The following is a 27257-nucleotide window of genomic DNA, read 5'->3' on the forward strand; positions in this document are numbered from 1 at the left end:
GCTGTCATTCTCTGTCTAAGTAGGATTCTACTCTACAATTCCCTTGATGACTCCCAGAAAACCCAAATTAAATGAATGTTTTTCCTCACAGATAGTGAATATATGGCCTACAAGGTTTTTATTGTACCTACCAGCACAGAGGTCTCAAAAGATGGCAAAATGGTAACACTCTCAGTGCCGGGTTTGGAGTGAAAAGGTAAATACGCAGCAAATTTCTTCTGTAAATTGTCTTAAGGATTATTAAGGCCATTTATACTTGTGATGAGTGAGTGACAAGACTAGATCCCTGCAGAATCACATGATAATTCTGTTGAGAACTGTGTATCAAATCTGTCACTTTGTGTATCAAATCTGTCACATATCTTTAGCAGGTGGTGCAATTTCACCTACCCTTTAACCACATCAGGGCCCGCAATGGAAGCAAGAACTCTGATAGAAAGCTTGGGATATTGAACCCATCTTCATTGATAACCACACACACTTTTCAATTAGTACTTTGAAGTCACTTGAAAAGATACAGTTTTCAACTTAAAAAATGAAAAATCTTAATTGAAATTAGATGTCTTTCCTGTAATTATTTATTACACTTTGAAAACTGGACCTCAGTCAATTACTTGTCGTAAAATAAGTCAAAGAGGAGGAAGCTGCTTCCCAAGCAGCACTGGGGCAGCATGTTTGGAGCTATTAGTTGTATCTAGGCAGTTTAATATCTGTTCTTGCCTGTTACATAGCAGTGTAACATCAGGCGCTTGCTAGTAACAGAATTTATGGCTGAGAGAGTGTAACAGCTGATCAAACAGATGGAAAAGTTGTAATTTAGGCAATGAATGAAATGAATGTTCATACCAAGCAGAAATGAATACCTCACATGGTATATGTAGGTATGTTTGGCGGAAAACGCTTCTTACTAGATCCCTAAGGAGGAAAAAGGGTCAGTAAAAAATGCAGTACCCCTGCTATTTAGCAGTGCCTATGCTATTAATTACAGCAAATGAAGCATTCTTTACAAGGAACAAAGAATTACTTTCAGTTACTGGGACTGAAAATATAAACCCCTTTCTTTCTGTACTGACAACAATAAAAATTAAAAGTAGTAGCTTGTAAGGTTATAGTAAAACTTCTAACTAATCAATTCAAACAAATAACAGTACCTCTTTAGAAAGTAACAACCTTCAGCTTGTGATCCATTTTTAATTATTTTAAAGTAGTTCAGACAGGGATTTAAAAGCAGAATCTTCAACCAGATTGAATCATTTCACATCAAATTTAAATATAAGTCTTTCAAAGTTTCCTAGACTTTTTATTAAAAATGTAAGCAAACGTTAAATGTAAGCAAATGGAAACAGGGATTTTCAAACACAGAAACACCTTTTCACCTGTGTTAGTGATATTATCAGAATGATTAAGTTCTTGTGTAAGACTAAGTTCAAATGACAAAAATCTCAGGAAGAAAACAGTATCAGGCAGTTCCAATATTTTTAAGTCCAAGCAGTGCATGAGTCTTAACACTATAACCATTTGATCCATGGTACCCTATGGCTGAGATCCTGCCGAAAGGAACAAATGTCAGGGATTATTTGGCTCCTAAACCAATTACAGTGGAAAGCTGGGATCATATCAAGACCAATTTGGAGCCGATTAATGAAAAAAAGTCTTAATGAGCATGTTCTCTTAAAAGAATGCTTGTAAAATCCATCCCTAATGAGGGAGGGGAGATAAAAGAGATTGTGAGAAACAAGTCAGGACCGTTAACCCTGGGTTACTAGGAGGGTCTAATTCTTGTCACAAGGTCAAGCTTTTACAATGCAGTTATTAAGGATCTTCATAGTATCAGGATACAGGCATGCACACATGTACTCAAAGCCTTTTAACCTTGGGCATTCCGGACTCATTTTCCTTCTACTAACTACTTCCCCTGCCTACCCCTTTTTCTGCTTTCCTTGTTCATTAAGGTACATGTTATAGTGCATGTAGAGATTAAGTATCTCCTGGGTTGTGCAAGTCTAATTGTACCAGTCAGTGTCCAAATGAAAGAGGAGAACCATGAAAATAGTCTGCCATGAGTGATCAACTTCAAGCAATTTATTGGTCCTATCTTCTGCTAAGATATATATGGAAAGTAGAATGCTGGATAAAAAGAGGAAATGTTAATATAAAGCCCATAGTGTGACATGAGTACTGTAACTTCTGCTCATGGAACTAAGGTACAGAATTTTATATATCTCATTATGGAGTTGCAGAGCTCAGCTAACAGTTTGCTGGCTAGATTGTGCTGCTGTCAGTTCATTAGTGTATGGGTACTTATTAAAATCAGTGGGAGCAAATAGGCTAAAAAGTGATGTCCTAGGAGTAGCATAGTCTGTCCTTTCATAGCGATGAAGAGGTTTCTTCCTGGGCAACAACTCTTGGGATTTGCTCTGGTGACATGGGCGGCCACTTAAATGGAAGTGAAATCATACAGGCAGTATGTTAACTTCTCTGCAGGGTGAAATACAGAGTTAAGCATTGGAAAGATAAGACCCGAGTTGAAACCAAAAATCAATTCAATCTGTAAATACAAAATATAGATGAAGTTAAGCAGATTTATATTTTATGATCAGAATTTTACCACCAAGAATGATGGTGCATTCTTGGAGGTACGTGTTTCAGCATCAAACCTTGCACTGCCAGAAATAGCAAAGAGCAAGCCTTCAGGTCAGGATTGGATCTAAAGTTTACAAATAGTTCCGTGTGTTGGTTCATTGCATTAGAAATATGGAAAGTTAGAAAGATGACAGTGCAGTTATTACCAAGTTTAGATAAGGCTGGATATGATACGTTCCCCATAGATTTAAAAAAGTACTATTAAAATGCACTCTTGACTCAGAAACTGAACTATCAATACAATAAATAACATGCCTATATATATCTGTTCCAAATAGCTGCAACTCACTTAGCTGGAATATCTGAATTAAAATCAGAATACCTGAATCTAAATCCAGAGTTACTGGTTCATTTTAATGCAGCTACTCCTGAAAAGCTGTATGGGAAAGTCTTGTCTTCAAATAGCATTTTACACAGCAGTGTAGCACCTCAGACCTTACCGTAAGAGGGAGCTACAGCTCATTTAAGTGATACCTTGCATAACCAATTGGGTTCTAATGAAAATCTAGTATTTTATTTTGTTATAAACATGACCAACATTGTGCAAGGTGAAAGGTTTTACTCAGTGCCTGTCACTGTGTGACCAGAACCCGCAACTGTTGAAAGTTCACTGATCTATCTGAAGTACTGTCAGATATTATGGGCAGGGCCACAGTACTCCTGGCCTCCTGTCAAACACTGAATATGGAATAGTGAGACAGGTCCTGCCTTGCCTCGCCATCCTGAATGTAAAAGAAAATACAGAACAGGCATTCAACTTCTGCATTTATCATTTCTTCCCCTCCCTTCTGTGAGAAATTGTGCTGTGAATAACTAATAACACCATGCATGCAAATCTGAGTAGTATGAAGTATGTCAGTATGAATCCTGATGACCTTTTCCATGTTTAAATAGCCTTTATGAATATATTGTCATTGAATTTAAATGCATATGTAAAATCTGAGCAAAAGAGTAAGTTGGGATTTAGTGCTCACATGATACTTCCTGAGGATAAATTCTTCTCCTGGAAAGTAATTAAATAAACTTGAGCCTGTTGATGGTTTGATTACTAAAATAACATTATAAATATCGTCCCAAGAAAGATCATTGAAATTACTGCTTAGCCTCAGTTTTTTTTTGCCTTCCAGAAATATTTGGGATCTCTTTATTTAAAAAAAATCATATATATTATTTACAAAATATAACAATATAAATGAAGCAGGTGAAAATAGAGATTGGCTAAATCCTAAAAACAAAGCAGAGAGAAAGCCGGTTAGGGTCACATCTCACAAAACAGGGTAATACTGTGACTGTTCTCCCAGATCTCAAGCAGAAGAGACACTTGAGAAAAAGCAAATAAGTGACATGTTCAAGATATATCTAACCCAGTCAGGCTGTCCTAAATGCTGTGTTGTTTAAGCCTAAACCAAATCCTTTCCATGGAATTATGGGATGTGAGATAGGAGAATTCCATGTATGTAAATTATCTGTATCTCAGTATATGGAAAGATATTCTCCACATATTTGTATATAGATACTGAGCTATGGAAACTAGTTTACAGAGGTTTATTACAGTAAGCTTAATACCTGACATCTGAGCTCAAGTCTCCATGGAATGACTCAGTTAATTTTAATGCAGAATATGTCCCTTGGAGGTCATAAACAGCAAAGGCAGGTATTTACCTCTGCTGCATATCCAGAGGTACATTTATCATCCAGAGAGCCCATGAGCATCCTCCCTTGCAGAAAAAATATCTAAGACCCTAAGAAGAAATTAAACCATTCTGAAAGGAATCTGGAGACATAAAGTAAAAGCAAAGTAAAAGTTGGCTTGCCAGTGAGTGTAGGTGCTAATTAAAAGAATGAACCATTAGTTTTGGTTTTCAGGTTAAGCCATTAAATACTAATTTCATTGTTTAACAAATTCACAGCTAGAACATGCAGAAAGTCTGAAGGGTCTCTTGAAGAAATGAATAGTTGTATCCTTTTTCTGGCAAAGAGAACTGAGGAATGCTACACATCAGCAAAGTACTTTAATACTAAGTATTTGATATACAAGAATGGCATTCACATTGTTGATTTGTGTAATCATAAACAACAGTACAAAGGAAGGTCTCTTAAAAAAGAATCAAGTCGGATCACAGTTTATCAAACTACTGAATAGTGGGAACTGTGGTTTTCATTCTGGTTTTAAGAAAACTTCTTCATGAAGTGCAGTTTCAGGTATGCGATGGTAAGGAATATTATGGTCATGCAGGCAAGAGCCAGGTGGTTCTGCCACAGGCCCCAGCTACTCGCATCAATGCCTTGATTTTTCAGATATTCCTCTCCAAAACACCACCTATGGGTAAATACACACACATTTGTAAGCTTAGTCAGTTTGAAGTACCCAAGCAGAACCCTAGAAGCTGCAATGTGATTTTATGTCTATAGTAGGCCAGGCAAACACCAGCTACACGTTGCTATTTTACTGTTTGTAAATTTGTTTTTCTTCTAGCTACAATGATTTCCTGTAGGAAGCTGAAATGGATTTTGTGAGGCTGTATAACTGTAGTGTGTGCACGTGTGTTTCAGAAAACACAGTTTAAAGTGAGAAGCACAACACCGGGTATTTCTAGTGTTATCAATACTAAATATGACTGTAAGTAGAATGTTCTCTGCAGACAAAATGCAAAAACGCAGTGAAAATTTCATTTTCCACATAAACACTCAGAGATTCTGCTGGTCATTCGTGAGCATCTCACAGACTAATGCTCTCAGACTCTGTAAGTTACCAGTGGTGGGATTCATTTTACTGTACCAGAATACTTACAGCTGGCTCATCTGTGGATAGTTATTGTTGCTGATTAAATTTGTGGTGTTGTTGCTGCTGCAAAAGTTCAGACCAGTCAATTCATTGATTTGTAAAGCCTTTTAAAAGAAAAGAAACAATGACTATTGAAATTAGTAGGTAATGATACTTTAACAACATGAGATATAATTCAATTGCCAGGCTTCAACACGTCCCTCAGGCTAGACTATCTCTGCACAGGCATATTAAAGCCCAGATCTCTCTGCAAAACATAACCCTACCTCAAATTATCAAAAATTAGGAGAAAAATTTTAGCTTAACAAGTTTTTGTTTTACTGATGGAAAAGAGAAGAATTGTTTTTCTGGGATAACATTGTTCTTTACTCTGTATTGTTTTTGTCCAGCTGCATTCTAGTGGTTGTAATTGTTTAGTGTCTCTGTCATGTGAGGTGTTTCCAAAATGGGTGTTTGGTGTTAACAGAAATGAGTTCTAAACAGCAGTGGGTGCTGGTTGATGAGAAGCCTTTCTTCTTGTTTCAAGACACTGCCCTATATTCTGAGGTTGCTGTACTTAATTAGCTTACTTTTTGCTCATTATCCCATAAAGTTTGAAGTTTTCTTTATCATGAATAAAGACATTCCTTTCTAGCAAAGCTTTTCCAAACCTGTGCCCAGGAAATTATAGCACTTACTGTCATTCCATATCGAGGGATGCTGAAGTATTTGAGCCAGGAGAGCCAGGACACGATGCTTCTGAGGTTGACCAGCAACCCAGAGAAAATCTAGATACAAGGATTACAAAAAAAAAAAAACACCACCACAACAACATATTACAAATTACATACTGTTACCAGGTGTCCTTCTCTAGCTCTTGACTCTGCTTCTTCAGATCAAAAACAACTGGGAAGTCATTTCTAGAGGAAAAAGCTCTTCCAGTGGAAGAACAGGGGAAAGGGTAGGAATCATTTCTGCTACCCAGCTTTGGGCCATAACGCCCTGTGGTCCTTCTTCTGAAATGAGTAATGGGGAATGCTTTCACATGTGCATCAAATCCAGATGCTTTCCATCTGTGGGCCACACGTGGGTTCAATTGAGCTGTCTGCTTTTACTCAGGTATAGCAAGGAGCTGCTGAATTTGTGCACTTGGTTTTGCCTGTGTGCCCTGAGTCTGAGGCAATGTGGGTTTCAGCTCTTGGTTCAGCATTGCCTCATTGTTTGTGGTGCCTGTCTTCTAACTGTACCTATTTGTGTGTTGCCTAGTCCTAATATGACTGATGGTTGGCTCCGCAGCTGAGGAGAGCAATTCCCTGAGAGAGAGCAGGGTCATGTCCTCAGCTAGCCAAATTTGCCTTTGGCAAAGATGAGAGTAAGCAAAATGCAGCTCTGGACTGCTTTGCTGCTCTTCAGGCAGTATGCTGGCTGCCAGAGCCACAGAAAAGAGTACAGAGGAACCACTCTTAACTCCCCCTCACACCCAATCCTTACAGTTCTTGTTAATTAAAAGGACAAATCAGAATATTTAATGCTATAGTCTCAGAATATTCAAATCAGAAAAGTATTTGACACGCTTGACCCCCATAGTCTTTTTTCAGAATTCAGCTGAACTCTGTTCTGATAGGATATCTAGATGTCGGAATTTAGTCTAGAATACTGAATAATGCTACTCACAGTCATAAAAACAAATGTGATCATCATGAGCAGGTTTGCTACAGCATCCACACTCTCTCCTGCTGCAATAGCTAGTGCCATAGAAGTGGCTGTGTAGGACACCATCATAAGGGTAAACAACATTGTAAAGAAAGCTTCTACTGTTGGTTTCAAACCTTAAAGATCAGAACAAGAATGGTTTCAGTATAACCCTGCCAAAAGCTCTACCATAACCTGAATACTCTTCTGACTTAGGCAGTGTATCCTGCCTGCAGAATGCATGTTGTCTAACATGCTCTGTCAATGGAGGACAGGATGAGTAAGTAGTATGCCTGTAACTGCAGTAGCACTGGAGATAGCAGAATGGGTAGAAATTACAGTACTGTACTCCACACAGTCTAAGGTGAAGCCTTTGCTGCAGCTTCAAGTTGTCTACCAAAGGAGGAATTTCTAGTGCACTTCCATGAGCAGCAGCTGTATAACATTTCACTTGTTTCCAGCAGAAAGCTTTCCTAACAGACCTAGAGGCTTTTGCATGGTTATAGTTTCGATAGCAAAGTCTGCTCACTAACCAGAAGGCATTTCACCAAAAAGAATAAGCTAGTGTTAAATCACACAATATTAACTTCTTAAAACAACATTTTTTCCTTGATAGGTGCTCTTGCAAAGATGGAAAAAGTATCTTGTAAAAGTCACTGGAAACTAAGATGGCCATAAATGAAAAGAATAAACCAAACCTATGTAGTAATGGCACACTTCCTTCTACGGACAGTGGAGAAGAGACATGTCACAGATTGAGACATGGAAGCTTAAAACCTTTAAAAGTGTGTCTTTTCTGTAAATTGCATGTTATAGTAAAAGCAAGCAAAGTAACCACTGCCATGCTGGTATAGTACTTTGGCCTATACAAATATACATGCATACATGCACATATACAAAATGCTAATGCCTCATTGATTTATTGTCTGCAGGAGACTACACTTGCCTAACATGAAGTAAATTATACAGGAGAAGATGATGCTTGGTATAGTCCTCATGGGTATTAAATCAGCCATTAGTTTTGAGATGAAATATGCAGATATTCTGTAGTATCCACTGATATATTCATGTCTGGAACAAATACACAGCATATTACAAATTTAATCACTAAGAAACAGTAAGGTTTATTTTAACTCAAAGTGGAAATAATGAATTGTTTCATGGTTGGACTGTAATGTAAAAGACCAGTAAGACACGTACTATAGCCATGATGCCCTTTTCCTATGCAAATTAATATGGATACTTGTGTACGTAATTTTTTGTAAACATATGTGTCATGTCATCGAAACGGAGAGAGAGCGAGTACAGCTTCAATAATTTTTCTTTTCTGTACAGTGTAATCTGCATAGCTTAGAAGATTGCAATTAGATAATGTTCTCTGCCCTCACTAGCAAATCACAAACTTACTAATCAATACCTACATCGAGTATTCAGGGAATTTTTTGCCACATATGTTAATAATTTTAAACTCTGAGCTGTTTGCAATGACAGGTACCATTTGGGGGATTTGCAGGTAACTCACTAGCAGGCTGAAAGAGTACATTTGCAATGAGCACTAACAATGAATTCATTTGAAAACTGCACGAGGTGTACTTAAGTGACAATTGGCTACAGCAGGGCAAACAAACAAGCTCTCTAGAGTAGTCCCTGATAATGTTTTTATATGTTTTACTTACATAAATATCTTTTTTTCCACAACAAAGAGTTCAATAGCTGAGATGCTGCTGAAACACTGGTTGGTTGTCAGAAAGAACATTGCACCCACTCTACAAAAAGCAAACCAGCAAGCTGTTATTAAAGATGTGATGTAAGTGTAGTGCTTCTGCTGCAGTGTATGTAAATCCAGCTTTAGTGCCTGGAGCTCAGCAGTATGTGACTTCCCACTCTGAAGTCCATGGGAAAAGGCACATTAAAAATTCTCAGTCTGTGAGGCATTTGTCTGATGCAAACTCTGAGGAACTGAGTAAGCAATGTGAGAAGTTGTTTTTACCTTTCCCACTAAAATTTAAGGCTTTCAGAGCCAATTTAAAACTGGGCAATTTTAAAGTAAATGCTATGGAGTGTTCCAAGACTAAGAACCCAAAGCTTCCTTTAGTTGCAAATCCATTTTTCAGGTCATGTACATAGAGCTGTCAAAATCATACACAGACCGGAATAATTGCAGAATCTGGCTTTAGATGGACCTTCTGACTTGTTGCTGGTTAACTCAAGGGTGTATACAGAAGTAGCTGCAAGAGCAAAGTTTTAGTTACCCAGTTTATGTAGCCAAATCTATATATTTTAATCTTTTTATCTTGGCGAAATCTTTGCAAAAAAGAAGTTAAAATGCTGCCATGCTGAATTAAGCCTTTTTAACATGATGTCTGCTGTTCAGTGTTTTCAGCATTCTGACTGGCCCTGAAAAATGTCATCCTACCGAAGTAGCATTACTCACTTCATTTGGACTGCTTGCCTAGGTTACAGCATGGTAGGGCAGGGCAGAACTGCATCCCTCTCTCAGTTCTGCAAGGACCTTCCTAGAGGCAGAAGGGCATCCTCACTTTGAAGTCACTAATGTAGGCTTGGCCTTATCTACTGATGTGAAGGGAAACATTTGCATTAGAGAGGTAAATATAGTTCATAAAGAGCTCACGGGTTCCTTCTCATCCTCCAACCTATTTGTTATCCTATCAATCACAGTGATGAGGGAGCTTTATCAAATTTTTTAATATATGTTACCTAAACTGACTAACCTGTTCTGCAGTCCAGTAGAGTCCTCTTGAAGTCCAAAGAAAATAGCACCTATAACCAGGCCAAGGAAAGCCGTAACACACAGCTAAATGTAAATAGAAGACAAGTATTATTCTCATGGCTTTCAGTGCTTCAGTAGTTTGAAATACACAGTGGGTGAGTGTAGCTAGCACCAGCTATGGGAGGAGGATAATAGCAGGGGCTTGATCGGGCAGGTTAGAAATAGAGAATAGCACCTTTGCCTTGAGGAACCCCTCATCACATCTGGGGAACATCAGCCATGCTCTTTTCCTCCACCACTGTTTCAGCCATTCTTGGATGTCACGATTAAGTTAATTGGTGATGTACTGCTACATCACTCCTCTCTCCCTGCTTATCCTCTCCATCATTCATCCTCCTTGGGACAGACAATGATTCCCTATCTGCTCTCAGTGATAAGGATTGCTTCAGTTCAAGGGCTGACCATGGCTCTAGTCGAGTGCTTCTGCAGGGGTTTCTCTGGAGCCATCTCAATGCTACTTTGATCTTAGCAACCAATAACCGAAAGAAGCCTTTCCTGAATGGTGGGTTGGGATTGACAGTTTATTTACATGCTCCACAGTGTGTAACTGCAGGGCAATATTACATATCTTATTCATGGGATTGTTTTTAACATGAGCAACATACCATGATCAGGCTACAGGTGCCGTGGTATTTGCAGTCTGGCACACCATTTAAATTGCAAAGACACCAGCTGCCTCAAGGATGTCATTGAAAAGACAGAAATGTGTACATCACACTAAATGCAAATGACAAAAATCTCAGCAAGACTGACAGTATCAGGCAGTTCTGACATTTTAAGCCCAAGCAGTGCATGAGTCTTAACACTATAAACCATTTGATCCATGGTACCCTATGGCTAAGATCCTGCAGAAAGGAGCAAATGTCAGGGATTATTTGGCTCCTAAACCAATTACAGTGGAAAGCTGGGATCATATCAAGACCAATTTGGAGCAGATTATTGAAAGAAGGCTTAGTGAGCCAAGTACCCATAAAAAGAATGCTTGTAAAATCCATCCCTAACGAGGGAGGGGAGATAAAAGAGATTGTGAGAAACAAGTCAGGACCATTAACTATAGGGCATTATGAGATCCTTGAGAATCTAATTCTTGTCACAAGGTCAAGCTTTTACAATGCAATTATTAAGGATCTTCATAGTATCAACATACAGGCACACACACATACTTAAAGCCTTTTAACCTTGGGCATTCTGGGCTCATTTCTTCTCCACATTGGATGTTTGTTCACTCATTGTATAAATCACGGTGAAGATAATTTATACCCCTGGCTTGGGATCAATTTTTCTATTGGCTCTTCTAGAATTGCAAATTTTGGTGGTGCTGGGACTGCAAAGTTTGGCCCATGAATTAGGGGATTCCTGAGGATTAGTTATTCTGCAGCCAGGCATTCTTTGTTTTTGAAAGCAATGTGCAGCTTTCAAGAAATCAACATTTTCAGTGTTGGTTCTTCTGAAAAGCACTGAGAGGGCCAGTCATTTAGAACATGCTCACCTTTTCTGGCAGGTGTTAGTCTCTATTGAGGTCTTCATCATGTCTTCTCCAAAAGACATCATTGCCATTAGGAACAGTGAAATGACCAAACGACACACACATTCTGAGACTGTGAAAATACTTTTACACTTGAGCAAACTGCAGCACTTCATTGTGTGCTGAAGTTCAGTTAAGCATCCAAGTGTAGTCTGTTAACTTTCCCTGGCAGGGAAGAAAATCTGTGGCCAAACCCCACAGTGCCAAGCCTGAAGTCAAGTCTGAAGAATGTTCTTGAGTTAATGTGTGAAACTACTTGGGAGATACCCTGTCCCTGGCTGGGAGCAGCAGAATACCCTGCTGGACAAGATCTTGCCTCCCAGCCTCTCAGTAGTCCAAAATAAATTACTGAACAGACCCTCATGCTGCTCATTTGGAAGCATTTAAGACATCTTCTAGTGAATCAGATTTCCAGACCTTGAAAACTCTTCTTTTGGATGCTTACTGCAGTTAAAATATCAACAGGCAAAATTATCCCAGTGAATTATCTAACACAGGAGTGGAATAAATGCAATGTATGTCACAAAAGGGTATATACAAATAGTGTTACCTGAGCTATGGAAGCTTGAGGGTTTCCTATCAGGTTTTTAAATGTGCGCTTGGACACCCATTTCAGCTGATGAAGGAAGGAGTTGGCATACGTGATTTGCTGGAAAACTGCTTTTGTTTTCTTTTTATTTCCTGAAGAAATACTCTCTAATACAGCTTTTGTTTCCTGGTAGTAGGCAGAGTTGAAGTATTCTTCTGCTAACTTCTCAGCCAAGGTTAAATCATATTCAGTGTGTTCTTCAGTGCTCTCTGCTGAAAAAAATGGAAAGAAATACAACTGTTTCTGTAAGGGATGGGAAGGTTGTTTGGGAGGTAAGCCAGGAGAGTTATGTTGGGGTGGGAGAGTTAACTAACGAAGCAGAATTAATGTGTACATTTAGTTTCAGTGTTTCATTGCACTCAGTCTCATAGCATACAAGTCAAAAGAGTCAGTACAAATAAGACCAAATCTCTATGTTTGTCAGTGCAACATGTCCCAAGGCAGCAGCTTCACAGCAGACTACTGTAGGTAAACCCTTGTCACCAATGAAGTTTCAAACTCACAACAGTCTGAATTTTCATCCCCACACCCCCTTGGGTTTCTGTAAGAGGTCTGTTTCGCAGATTTGATGAGACAATCCTACACCTCTCAGACTTCTAGATCCAGGTAATCCTGCATGTGTCTGCTTCAGTAAAACGTTTGAGTCTGTCAAGTCTCCAAGAAATTTCAGCTGGACTCTTTAATCTCAACTGTAGGACAGTGTGTCCTTTTCCAATGACAAATACAACGTGTTGCCAGCTATAACATTAGTCAAACCCTGAACACAGACATCATTTTTGTAAAATGCTGCTTCTTTGGTAAAGATACAGTGAAAATCTGTGTTTGGGCACAGAGCATATTTATTACTTCATACTACATTTCCCTTTTCATTCATGTGAAAGGAGTGTGCTGTTAACGAGTAGCAACAGATAGGATGAAAAAACATGCTACTGAACATAGGTGAGATTTGCTTTCTTACTTTGGGATCATCTCTGCCTTACCACAGCTTCAGAGCAGTTTCAGAACACTGGTCCCCTATCTCCTTCCTCCTTTCCCACCCTACTCTGAGGAAGGAAAACGGTAATTTCATAACAGACAGACTATTCCATTAGGTAAAAATACAGGTCAAAACCACATCAAATTATGTCCCTAACTGTAACAACTCTCCTGGTTTATCATCTCTCTGGCAGGACTCCAGTTCATTTACGTCAAAGATGAAAGGTCTTTATCTGTGTTGAGAGGTAACAAAATAGTTTATTTTCCCATGTATTACACCTTCAATGCAGAAAGATATTCTTTCACCTTTAACATCTTGTTATTTGAGTGTGACACAAAAGTATGCAGATCACTGCATATGAAGAAATCGATAGCAATGAAAAATTACTAAATATCTATTTATGAAAGGCAAACTAGTCTCACACACGACATGAATATTTTATGTAGTAGGACTATGTGAATTTGGTACTTATTTCAGGTTATGCTAATTGGTTTTCATGCATAAACAAAAAGGATTTAAGAGTACTATGAGGGGTTTTCCTACAAAGCACCATGGATCATCAGTATGTGATACTCACATGCATACAAACAATCATGTGCTTGTACAATATGGTTACTGGTTGACACCTGCAAGTGATTTCTTCTGACAAAATACACGTGACAACAATTTCATACAGCTCTTTGTTTTATACCTGTCTCAGTTTCATTGGTCTTGCTCAGTGCCACTGCAGTGGAGTCTCCATTAATGATGTCCAAGAAAAAGTCAGCAGGGTTGTTGTATGGCTCACACTCGTAGCCTGCGGTGACAGCATTACAAGCTTTAAGAGGTGTTTGTGTGACTGGCAGAAGGCAGTGCATGGCTATCATAATCATAGAATGCTTTGGGTTGGAAGGACTTTAAAGACCATTCAGTTCCAACCCCAATGCCATGGGCAGCAACACCTTCCACTAGATCAGGTTGCTCCAAGCCCCATCCAACCTGGCCTTGAACACTGCCAGGGATGGGGCAGCCACAACTTCCTTGGGCAACCTGTGCCAGTGTCTCACCACCCTCACAGTGAAGAATTTCTTCCCACTATCTAATCAAAATCTACCCTTTTTCAGTTTAAACCCATTACTCCTTGTCCTATCATTACTTGCTCTTATTAAAAGTCACTTTCCAGATTTCTTGTATGCCCCGTTCAGGTACTGGAAGGCTGCTGTAAGGTCTCCCCTGAGCCTTCTATCCTACAGGCTCAAGAAGACTAACTCTTCCCTCCTGTTTTCATAGGAGAGGTGCTCCAGCCATTGGCGCATCTTCATGGCCCTCCTCTGGAGTCACTCCAGCAGGTCCATGTCCTTCCTATGTTGGGTGCCCCAGAGCTGGATGCAGTACAGCAGGTGGGGTCTCACGAGAGCAGAGTAGGGAGTCAGGATCACCTCTCTCCACCTGCTGCTCACACTACTTTTGATGCAGTCCAGGTTGGCTTTCTGGGCTGCAAGCACAGATTGACAGTTCACAGGCACATTATTGTGCTGGTTGAGCAGCCTGTACTGTAAGCACTGCAGGCTTCAAAAGGTCTGTGCTTATCCAAGAGATGAATGGCATTGCTGGACAGCTCTATCAGTGAAAGCAAGGTGACAGCTGGCAATGTGCCCTTCCCAGCTCTAGCCTAGGCTTTGTCTAATTAAGATAAGCTCAGGAACAGTTGATTAGAGGTCAGGCCTATCATCCAAATCACATATGGGTCCAGAGGTGAAACAACAAGAAAAATGCTTAGCCTGTTAAAATCACTGCTTGCTAATACACAATGCTCAATTCTGATCAAGCGCTGTTGGCATTTCATTCACTTTAGTGCAAACTAAAGATGTTGCTGCAGTTGGCCCTGCTGTTAGTTATGCTTACCGACAGACTGGAAGTAATCCATGGCATGCTGAGTGGGGCCATGGTACAGCACCCTCCCTGCAGCCAGCAGTGTCAGGTTGTCAAACAGTCGGAATATGGAGTACCGAGGCTGGTGGATGGAGAAGATTATAGTTTTACCTTGATTTGCCATCCTGAATGTGAAGAACAAAAAGAGATGTTAGTTTTGCAAGTTTGATTAAGCCCTTAGATAAGAGAATTTGCAAGTTTAGTTAAGCCTCAGTTAAATTTGTTTAACTAAGTAGGCTGGGGTGGGGAGAAAGAAAAAAAAAGAAAATATTCGGGTAATATTTGTAGTGCCTCTGTGAGAAAAGAAGGTTCTCTGTCACTGGGAGTGTTGGAGGGGAAGATTTTGATGCAAACAGAAAGCTCTGAAAAGAGGCGTTTGAGTCCTGTTTGCTTGTAGTAAATGCAAAACTATGTAAAATTTGCAAACGAAAAACATGTTGTGCTTGTTTTCCCAAAGATAGACTTTTTGCTGATGGCAAAACAGCCAGCTGTATTCTACCTACTGTCCATATTAAAACTGACCACTTTACCAGACAACAGGCATTTTAATTACTTTTCTGGCTCAGGCAGACATGAAAAAGGAAGCTGCCTGGACAAATTGTAGTCCTGGCATGCACATGCTTTGTGCAAGATGTTTTGTGCACTGCCATAAGCAGCTGCTTTGGAGTGAGAGAATTTATACATCCTTTTTCCTAAATCTTTTTGCACCTTGGCTCACTTGTAAATGATTACATTTCTGATTTCCCTGTTTGCCTATTCTAGCTGTGATTTAAGTCAAATACAACTGAAATGTAGCAGAGTGAGTGATGAAAACGGGAAGCTGTTTCCAAGGCCATCACCTTTTCAGTAGCAGTAGAACAGCATTAGCAGTGCTGGCATCAAGTCCTGTAGTTGGCTCATCCAAAAACAAGATGTCAGGATCTATGATGAGCTCCATCCCAATATTGGTCCTTTTGCGCTCTCCTCCAGACACCCCGCGAGTGAACTGGGTGCCAACCTGCCACAGAACAAGAAACTTGTCTTGTTTGGCCTGAGAACAAATACTTGAGTGAACAGCATCCTGCTGACATGGTCATGTTGTAAGAAATTTTGACCCTGCTCTCAGTGCAGATGTAGATGGTACCTCACACAGGCCAGCTCTCAACATCAGTATTACTTGAGGTGTTCTCTTTTTTTCTCAAGCAACAGACTACCTTTCCCTTCCCCTCAATATAAGAGTATATGCCAGTATTACAGCGGTGTCTATGCAGATCGCCGTACAGAAATGTTATTGTATTACCAAAATAGTCTATTTAATTTTACTCTTTTTTTTATCTGCCAAGCTGAGCCATTTGGTTAATTAAAGAAATCACTTAATATCTAGGGAGACCTTAGAGCCGCCTTCCAATATCTAAAAAGGGCCTACAAGGAAGCTGGAGAGTGACTTTTTACAAGGGCAGATAGTGATAGGACAAGAGGCAATGGCTTTAAACTGAAAGAGGGGAGATTTAGATTAGATAGTAGGAAGAAATTCTTTACTGTGAGGGTGGTGAGACACTGGCACAGATTGCCCAGAGAAGCTGTGGCCGCCCCATCCCTGGCAATGTTCAAGGCCAGATTGGACAGGGCTTTGAGCAACCTGGTCTAGTGTGAGGTGTCCCTGCCCACGGCATTGGGGTTGAAACTGGATAAGCTTTAAGGTCCCTTCCAATCCAAACCATTGTATGATTCTATGATTTGTTCATGATTTAAGCACCATACTCACACACCTTACCTTGGAATCTGCCACTTTACTCAAACCCAGTTCCTTGATGATCTGATTCACTCGTTCATTTTTTTCATATTCCTTCACTGACTTTGGCAAACGGACTGCTGCTGAGAACTTCAAATTTTCTCTTACAGTTAAGGTTCCCATCACCACATCATCCTTCATTTAAAAAAACCAAAACAAAATAAGGCAAATTTAGCTACTTGGTGATCACTTAGCAATTCTATTTTTTTCCTCTGAAAACTGCATCTACCTGTCTTTTATGTTGTCCCTGCATGCTAAGGGATGGTAGCAACTGCCAGAACATGCAGTAAGGTGCATCTTCAATGTCTGTCATAGCAGAGTTGATTTCATGCACGTAATTGTATTTGCCTTTATTCATAAAACAATGCAGTACAGGAACATCCTCCATCATGCATGATACCAAATGCACAAATAATGACGTATTTAAAACTATCCCTCGCCTCTTCTTACCTTAGTCAGAGTTTTGGAGGCATTAAGTGAGATACTGAAGGGCTAAAGGGACCTAAGGAAGGAGATGTTGGCTCCACAGGGGGTAGGGTGAAGGTTTTCCAAGCTTGTTTCAGCAAAGGAGAAGGAGGGTAGTTTTTTTTCAGTATTAGCTGCTTGTCTCTTGCAAAAGGGATCTGTGAGCTGTAGACAGTTCAGAGAGTTATGTGTGCTTTGAGGGGTTTTCACAGATGTATCTCTTCAGGTCTTGATAAACTGCAAGCATGCTGCTAAGCACGGTTAGTGGAGAGGGGAAGAAATTAGGAGATACAGTTTTCCTTCTTTTGTCCTTCACATGTCTTTCTCCCCAGCACACCCTAGCAGAACAAAGCTGTTCTTAAAATGAGACCTAGTGACATTGTCCCTGGGCATGCAGAGGTACAAGCTGTAGACTACTAGAAAGCATCATACTTAGAAAATACTCCATGCATATTTTTAGCCTATGGCTGTTCACCCAAATGGAGAACAAGAACAGATCCAAAGAGCCTGCTCCTGTTGACTTAGAGCATTAAGGAAAGAGATCCAAACACAAAGCAAAGTATCTTTTCCAGTGAGGGTGGATGTGTGAAGAAGAGTTGATACCACACCAGCCTTGATTCTTGATTCAACGCAATGTGCTTGGAACACAGCAGCAACTTCTTGCAACTGCAGTCAGAAGAGGACAGTAAAATCGATAGAGTGATAAAAAATACTTACCTGTACTACGTATCCAGAGGTACATTTAAAGTTGGCAGGCTGAGGAGCTCCGTTGATCAAAATGTCACCAGAAAGCCCCTGGGGATCCTTCCTTGCAGCCAAAATGTCGAGCAGACTAGGAGAAAAGTTGGTTACTTCATCAGATGAGTATGCAGGAGATAAGCTCCCTGAACCACAAACCCAGTTCATGGAACACAAAGCTACATGAAAGTATCCCATGGATTTTTTTAGCTATTTAGAAAAAACCCAGCCACTTTCAAGGGCTGAGTTTCTCTTGTCTTGGTTTCCTAAGAAATTATATCTGTGCAATTTCATAGTGCATTTGTGTCCATTTGTTCTATAGCATACCCAAGAATGATACATAAGGATCGTGTCTCAGGAAAGTGTGGACTAAAATTGAATTACATCTGTGTCATGTAAGGTGATTGTCTTATTTGAATTCAGGTATTTCTCAGAAACCAGTGAGATATGCACAGATCTAAATGAAAACAAAATCTTTCCCTGAAAGTATTGTCCATTACTGCTAAATATGTGCAGAGTCATTCTCTCCTTGGTGTAATTTCTGAGTAGGGCAAAGAGGGAACTTACGAAGTTTTACCACTGCCAGTGGGTCCCAAAATTGCATTCAGTCCTGGTCTCATGATGCCACTGTAAGACAAAACAGATAGGTTTTATAAAATAGATGGGTGATCTTGTCTCTTGTGTCACCTGGTAGGCTAGTGTAAATTACCTGTAGAACTACATTCTGCATCCCATTAATTTTGGAATTAATGAAGCTGCCTGATCACAAGCAATATTTATGATCTGTCAAACTCCACCTTTTTTTTTTTTTTTATTCCTAATTCAAGAACTACTCCTTGTACAATGAATACAGAAATTGTGAGTAAAATATAGCAAAACTGGTATGCATACTTTTCTTCCATGAATCTCTAGAAGTGAAGCAACCACTTATTTTAACCCATTCAGTTCTCACAGTATTATTCTCTTATCAGAGAGAATAATGGCCCTAAAGACAGAATATATTAGGGATTTGTCTGCACTTACAGAAATTGCAGTTGATTGATAGTTCCTCTGTATCCAATTTTAAGCCACATGGAACTCAAAGGCCAGATAGAAAAGATTAAGTATTGGGGAAAAAGACCCTACAGAAATTACTCAGTATATGGAAAAACAGCTGCCTTCTCTCTATCTTTTTGCTGGATGTTGTGTTTTAAGCCCAACCAGCAGCTAAGTACCACACATCCACTTGCTTACTCCCCTTGTCCTGGTGGGATGGGGAGGAGAATTGAAAAAAGGTAAAAACCATGGGCTGAGATAAGAACAGCTTAATGATTTAAATAAAGTAAAATAATAATAATAATAGGCATAGTAATTAAAAAGGAAAAGGTGAATAAAACTGAAGAAAAACAAGTGATGCACAACACAATTGCTCACCACACACTGGCCAATGCCCAACGCAGCCCTGAGCAGCGATCATTGGCTCTCCCCAGTTTATATAATGGGCATGATGTGCTGTGGTATGGAATACCCTTTTGGCTAGTTCAGGTCAGGTGTCCTGTCTCTGCTTCCTCCTAGCTTCTTGTGCGGCTCCTCAATGGTAAAGGATGAGAGACTGAAAAGTCCTTGATGAGGGTAAGCACTCCTTAGCAGCAACTAAACATTGGTGTGTTATCAGCATTATTCTCTCATACTAAATCCAAACCACAGCACTGCACCAGCTATTAGGCAGAAAATTAACTATCCCAGCCAAAACCAGGACAATGGAGAATGTGAAGGTATAACTGCTATTTTTCCTGACTAGCCCCTAAAAATGCATGCTCAACAAACTTTGGTGTACACAAGAATCACATTGCACATATAAATACTTGCCTGCTTTTTATGATACTAGGTTTATCTTGAACTGCACTCTGGTACTGGTTGTTATCAGTGATCTGAGTACTTGGCTGTGGACCTGGCCCAGAACTGCTGCCCCTTTTGCTCTTCCTGAGCATATTTGTTCCTTCCTGTAATTGTTGCCTTCAATTTGTCATTGTGAAAATTTATGGTTCCACAGGTTAAGAAGCATATAGATTATACACAAGTTATGGTATACATTTTATGTGATTTTAACACAAAATAACAATATGTAATAAAATAAATGCAGATGTTGCATTTTCTAAAAGAGAAAAGCATAATGCGTGTTTAACATCCATCTTTTACAATAAGCCACAAAATGGGCCTTCTGTTCACATTATTGCAAATGACCAATGTCAATCAATTGAGTTACCATAACTTACGCCTCTTGAGGAAAGTAGGCAAGATTTTAAGAGCTCATGTTTAGAAGGTGTGGAAATTGCATGTGCAAAGAGTGGGACAGACAGAGCTACACAAAAGGTTGAATATTTATGATAGAGATTGGGGCTAGGGAGCTGAAAGTCATGTGTGCCTTGGAATGGCATACTGTACGAGTGCTTGCCACTTAGCTTAACTACTGAACTATGAATGGACAAACTTTATGCATATATTATTGAACAAAGGCCATAATAATGTGATCGCTTTACTGCAGTAGTGCTCAATGTTGGGGATGGGAGAAAACTTCAAATATCTTCAAAGTTAACCTAATCCTCATTTATATTACTGTATCAAACACTTTAAGTGAAAACCCCCAAAATTAACCTTCCCAAAGGCTACCTTAGCAAAGGAGATGCAAGCATTGGGGACAGGCTGTTGGTATCTCAGTTACACACCACAGCACAGTGGGAGACTTGCCAAGTAGTGTAGAACAACCACAGCTGGCTTGTATGCCCCTATGCCGATTAGCAGTCAAGAAGGCTGTCCCTCTCGGGTGCCAGCAGTGTGAGCTCTCTATTGTACAGACTAGTACTATTGTACAAGCCTAATGACTGAGGACCACTGGGACCCACTGGGAAGCTTGAGCACAGTAGATAGCAAACACAAAGGAACCATACATGCACACATTTTTTCTAATCTTGATCAAATTCTGTATATTGTGCTTAGTGGCTCAGTGACTCGAGTAGGCTCAACAGTCCAGAAAGAAAAACTACATAAACATGCTCTAAAGAGATGTTTAAATACGTACTTGACATCTCTCAAAACTTCTTTATCAGCTGTTTTTTGATAACACAGGAACCCAGTCTTCATCTTCACGTGGTAGGAGATGCTGTGGAAAGTGAGTACGCTTCCTCCCCTAACAGCTAAGTCTGCAGAGGACTGCTTTCTGCTGGGGGTGCCATTTGTATTCAAGTCTGACATCTGAATACTTAAGTGTGGCTGGCCTTCTGCCATCCTTCCTCTAGAAATGAAAAAACAAGGATGGGAAAGATTCAATTAGGTACAGAGAGGAAAGATGTGTCTGTTGGATCCAGGGTTCGGCACTGGACCTACTGTGAAACTTGTAGATGTCCATCTATGTCTCTTTCCTTCAGACATGAAGTTTGCGTCCTGTGGGCTCAGACCTGGAGATTTCACAGAGCTGATGAGAAGCCGAGTCTGCCATATTGCCACACACCCCTGCAGTATTAGGGATGTAGAAGACTCTCCCTCCACCCTGATGGTTTTGTTGTGGTGGGTTGACCTTGATGCCCACCCAGCTGCTGCCCTCTTGAGGTGAACCACTGCTCCAGCCACTGGAGCATTTCCTCCCTCTCCTTCACTGGCCTTGGTATCTGCAGGGCTGTTTCTCCGACATTTTCTCACTCCTCTCTCACAGCTGCTGCACAGCATCTTTTACCCTTTCTTAAACAGGTGTTCAGAGAGGCACTACCAGCATCACTGAGACACACTTGGTTTTGGCCAGTGGTGGGTCTGCTAGTCCCAGCTGGAGGCAGCTGTGTCCAGCATGGAGCAACCCCAGGTCCTTTCGCAGTGACACCAACCCCTCCTCCCTCCGCCCCAGGACCTCACTGAACCAGCATCTGGCCATGGGTACCAACTACATCTATTCTCCTGGCACATGGAAGTAGATACCTCTCACAGCAGACACTAGCATGACATTATGCTCCTTCGGGAGGGCTGCCCCTGGCAGAGAGGGCTGTACATAAACTGCATTCTTGTTGGAAACCACAGGTACAACAGGTGACTCATTGAAAAACTTGCTCAAAATTACTGAGGTCCAAAATGACCTTCTGCCTGTCCACTTCATCAGCCTTCTTTCTAGTTTTGAATGTGCTTAATGTTTGCCTATTAGATACTCTTTTAAAGAGGTGGTTTGAAAGTAAAGATGCTCCTCCAACCTCTAGCACTCCTGAGTAAAGGTAACAGAATCTAAAATTGTTTGGTTATTTTTTAATCCAAATAATTTTGCCAACAGTATAGCAACATGGAAACTGACACCGCTACCAAGTAACTCTCTTCCTTGGATTTGCTTTCCATCTAATAACTAGAAGGTAGTTGTGGAATAACTAAAGTTAGCTCACTTCCCCGTCAGACAGGCTCTTCCCTATGAGCCATCTACCTGCACTGCAGGGGCGTCCCCCTGTGCAGGCAGACCTTTGTCCCCTTTGTGCTTCCTAAGTGTCACAGGGCTATTTAGGTGGGAGGCAGGATATGGCCTCTCTTTATATATCATGTTGACTCACCTGAGTCTAATAACTCTAGCTGTCACTACAGGACACGTTATTAATGCAGTAGCTCATGAGAACGGAGAGGGAAGATGAGCAGCTAGGAGCTCTGGGATGATCAGTCCTGCACCCTAGCTTGCAGCAAGGTAGAAGGCAAATTATGAGACTGTTTCAGAAACGTTTAATTAGTATGAGAGCAGTTAATAAAAAGAGACATAAAAAAAAGCTGTTTAATCTAACACAATCATATGATCGCATAAAAAACCAAGCCCTTATTTTGTTAGTTTGCTAAGGGTGCCTGACCAGACAGCTGAACTCTCCTTTGTGGCTATCAGCACTGTTAAACCCCTGGAAGCCCTACTTTCAGCAACAAGCCTATATGCACATAAAGGAGGGTTCATCTGTCTCCCAGTGATGCTATCCCAAATCTAGCCCAAGGTTGCGTTTTCTGTCAAAACTGCAGTCTTCTGTGCTGGTGAATATACAAGGTCTTACTGGTTTAGTAAGCAGTAATCCTGGCCCAATTTTCCTAGAACGAAAAGAAACCATGTTCAAAATATAATTATAATGGGTCTAGCTCTAATTTTAGCTAAAATGGATTTTAAGTAAGTTGAACATCAATTAAATGTGCAACATTTAAAGACTGGAAGCCTGTTATTGATAAACTGCCTACACTTTTTCTACTTGTGCTGGAGGAGACCTACCTACCTGTTAGGAGGGCAGTTAATTTTTTTAAGGCTATTTATCTAGTAATTCCTGGGCTAACCTGGCTGACATCAAACACTGGCATTTGCAAGGATGCTTTGGTAAAGCAGAGACGTGCATTCAGAACCACAGTGGGAACTTTCTGCTGGAAGTCGCACCACACACTGAGCAGATGTTCGCTAGTATGCCAAGCAAAGTACCAAACACTCAGCATATGAGAACAGTATTTCACTCATCAGATTTTTTTCTCAGCTTAATGTTTCAGTATTGCTGATATAAAATTATGAGCAAATGGGGGAAAGTGGAGTCTGACCTCCAGTATTATCAGCAGAATAATTAAATTCTTCATTGTTTCATTTGTTAGTTGTTTTGTTGGGGTTTAGGTGTTTTTTTTCTTTCACAAACCAGCAACAAAACCTAACTCAGAAAAGTTTTGTACAGAAATTGCAGAAATGCTCTTTAGAAAACAAACTTTTCATGTAGGAATGAAACAGAGTTAATCTTCCAGACTGAACCTGACTGGCAGACAATAAGCACAGAATCAGAATCTATTTTCATAAACACAGGATCACACAACTTTCACAGTCATTCTTAAGAACAGACAGTACTTTGAAGTTAAATTTAATTTACCAATTGAGCTATGACTAGACTGTACACATCCCTGCAAAGAACACTGCACAAGCAAGATAAATAAACGAGTTACGAGAAGGATTAGACATATCCATAGCAGACAGTTTCTCAATGGCTATTTAATACAGCTGTCGACCAGAAACCTCCAGTTCAGGAGAGCCTGAGGCCACCAACTGTCCAAATCTCTCAGGGAAAAATAGCGTTCTTTGATACTGTCTCTGGTGAAGGAGTTGGTTACTGGCAGCGATAAGCAGAGGCTGGATACATTCTAGCTAGACCTCTGATGTAAATCAGCATGGCTCCTCATAGCTGCAGTGAGCTTCTGTTGCTTGCAGTGATAGGATAGGATGCTCTAGCTGGAAGACATGGATTTGTCTGTGTGCTATTCTTCCTGATGGCTGCCTTTTCAGGCAAAGGTGTATTTGTGGGCATACACCATTTATCAGAGTTAAAGGAAAAAAAAATCTATTTCAGATGTTGGGTTAATACTAAAAATAATTTTACCGTTTCAGAACTACTAGAATTTGTTACAGAAAGAAACTGAAGAATACTCATCCGCTTAAAACTGGAATGGTTGTTTCTCTGTTGCTGTATGAAATCTGTGCTAGCCGTCTCTCTTCTCAAAGGAGCGTAACTAACTGTCGCAAGGACTTCATCACAGCAGCTCCATGGAATGACAAAATGAAACAGTTCTGGACATGCTGGTGCGAAGAAGCCTTGGGAAGGCCCACGGCCCAACTTCTACCCTCTTACTGGGGCTGTCACCACAAGATTAGGGCAGCCTTGGCTTTGTGTGGGTAACTCATGGAAACCACCGAGAGTGGAAATTTGGATCTTGGCTAACAGTGTGCTGAGAGAAGATGAAGTGCTAACAGTGGAAATTATACCTGTGTACTAGAGTTAGGCTTTTGATTTGCTTTTCTTTTTTTTTGGAGACCTTTTTTTTACACTGTGGGTAAGTATTTGCAGTGAGATAAACAGTTTGGTATTGTAGAAACCAACCTTTCAATTTTTGATCTAGTGATAAACTTCACCACAGGAGTACAAGGACATGAGCCTTTACAGCTCATATAACTGTTGACTCTTTGCAATAGCTCTTCAGGAATGGATTTTTTAGAATATTGCTTTAGGTCTTGTTTAAAGAATTATTTATTACATTTAATGTGACAAACAACCACAAAACATTTTAAGTCAGAGCACGTGCAGGACAAAGAAACAGGCATGATGAATGTTAATCAAATCAACTTCTTTGCAAACTAAAATTCTTTAAATGAAGTTTCCTAGAACTCATTGTCAATGTCATACAAATACCTACTTCAGATCAGAAATAAGCAGAAGATTCAATGACAACATATACTGTCTGCTGTATTCAGAAATATTTGTTAATGCATTTCATATCCTCATGATACTAGCTCTGGATATAATACATTATTTTTGCATTAGCTAAATATAAAAATCTATGAACTCTTTAGGAATTTTACAAATTTCATTTTTTTCCAAAATGTTTTTATTGCCAGCATCAATTTCAGTTCAAGCCCAATACAAACCCCTTTTCTTCAGAGACAGTGTCATAATAATTTGTCAGTAGGCAAACTACTGGATCTTGAGATTTAACCTTTAATTAATGGCAAAATTAAACTGCTTTCTTAAGGTCACTTTGACCACTGACTGTTGTGATGCCCAAAAAATGAAGGTCTCATACAGTCACTTTCCTGTGTATTCTTCTGAGACATCTAAAGTACAAAGTGTCATTTTCCCCTACAGACACAGGGACACTAAAAACATCAAACAACAACAAAATATACTGCAAAGTTTCATTGACTTAAACAGACTTCAACCACAGCAATACCATGTCTGGAGTCTGTCAAGCAATTTCAGTGAATTATTTGTATGCTTTAAGATATGTTGTCTATACAGAAAGCTAAGTAGCATTCATTCCTGCCAGTCTTCCAGCAAAGCTTTTGGCACCAGCAGGATTTGTAGTTCAAATGAAGAAAGCAATAGCACAGGAGTTGTAGTAAATTTTGAATGGCAAAATTCAGAAGTGCATTTTAAAGGGTTTTTAATTATTTGGGGGTTGTTTTGTTTTGTTTTGTTTTTAAATCCAGGCAGTTATTCAAAGTACTTCTCTATTGAGAATAAGCACTGAAATTACTTTAGAAGGAAGAATCTTGGAGACATGGGCATTTTCCAGCAGAGTTTTCTAAAGGAAGTTGTCACAACCCCCTTAAAAAATAGCCTGTTTTCTTTTTTTCTGAATACTTGAACTTGTCAGAGAAACCACAATTAAGTGAGCTATTATTTCTCTTAGTTTTAATGGGTACAAAGTTCAGTCTTGCAACCTGCAAGCTGAAACAGTACCATGTACTACAGATGCACATTTTAGGCTTTGGATACATATAAATTCAGAGAGGTTGGAAGCATACCTTTATTTCCCCTACTCACATGCACTTGCAGGGGTGTAGACTGGCCAGAGAATGGATGTGGTCAACACAAAGAGGACAGTACAGCCTAGCACTGCCAGCCCAGGACCATACAGTCATCTTCCTCAGGAACATGTGTAGGCAGTTAAAACCATTTGAGTAAAAAAGGATAATGCGATTCAGGCAATCTGTAAGTCAATTGCCAACTGATTTACTAGGGATTTGTAACCTACCTTCTGTGAAAAGAGCCCTCTGTGTTAACTGGGGACTGAGTAAACAGCACCCTGTGTGTGCAGGCATTTGCACGTGTGCTATCTGCAGTGCATTAACATGCATGGGCAAACTCTGAGTATGGGAGCTCCTGCAAAATAGTCTAACTTTTCACCTTTTTAGTGGTTTTACTTTAAGCCTTGAGGCTTTTGTCCCCCATTTATAAAACATATTTTTATTAATTTCCCTTGAAAAGCTAGGAAAATGTAGCAAGCATTTTTCTGTGTTTTCCTTGGCTATTGGAGGGAAGCAGCTGTTGAATATAATTCCTTAGCAATGGCAGCATAAGCAATTCATGGATGAGAAAGCAAGTCACTACCCCGAATTAAACCTATCTATCTATCTATCTATCTATCTATCTATCTATATCTTAATAAAAGGGCTGAACTGCTGCTACCAGCTCACTTACCAGCAGCAGGTCTGGGTCAGTGCTGCAGGGTTGCTGAGGAAGCGGCAGAGGTGGTGGAAAGGAAGCAGGAGGCAGAGATGAGAAGAGCGTGGTGTGTAGGAAGGCAGCCCCGGTGGCTCGCTCAGCTTGCAGGGCAGGGCAGTCCCACCCGTGTCATCACATCTGCTGCAAGACGGCTGCGAGCCGTGAGCTGGGTTCCCTGCGCTCTGTTACCCAAGGGAGTCTCCACCCTCTCCCTGCACCACAGAGCTTCGTGGGGAGGGCAGGGCCAGACAAAACTTTCACTTTTTTTCCTTTCATCTGAGCAAGTCTTTTAGCTGCCCCGAGCCAACCGCATCAGCAGTGGTGACATCTGAATGAAGCACAGCATCTCCACTGCCACAGGCTTGCAGTGATGGCCATGTCTGGCAGAGCCGG

The 27257-nt window shown here is 40.2% G+C and overlaps 1 protein-coding gene across 1 annotated transcript; it reads right to left on the minus strand.

Annotated features, from left to right (window-relative positions):
* Window positions 1-3760: 3760 nt before the first annotated feature.
* Window positions 3761-27048, minus strand: ABCG2 (ATP binding cassette subfamily G member 2 (JR blood group)). Its single transcript, XM_062602792.1, has 16 exons — window positions 26841-27048; window positions 20924-21136; window positions 18433-18492; window positions 17845-17959; window positions 16645-16797; window positions 15731-15888; window positions 14865-15016; window positions 13672-13776; window positions 11966-12216; window positions 9832-9914; window positions 8776-8865; window positions 8046-8170; window positions 7082-7236; window positions 6106-6195; window positions 5435-5532; window positions 3761-4963 (listed from the first exon to the last, which is right to left on the minus strand). The coding sequence occupies exons 2-16, from the start codon at window positions 21127-21129 to the stop codon at window positions 4813-4815; spliced, it is 1992 nt and encodes a 663-aa protein (XP_062458776.1). The 5' UTR covers window positions 21130-21136; window positions 26841-27048; the 3' UTR covers window positions 3761-4812.
* Window positions 27049-27257: the final 209 nt, after the last annotated feature.

The sequence above is a fragment of the Pezoporus occidentalis genome, unplaced genomic scaffold (genome assembly GCF_034315485.1).
Source record: "Pezoporus occidentalis ecotype Australia unplaced genomic scaffold, CSIRO_AGI_Poc_V1 ctg79, whole genome shotgun sequence".
In the NCBI taxonomy this organism is placed as follows: domain Eukaryota; kingdom Metazoa; phylum Chordata; class Aves; order Psittaciformes; family Psittacidae; genus Pezoporus; species Pezoporus occidentalis.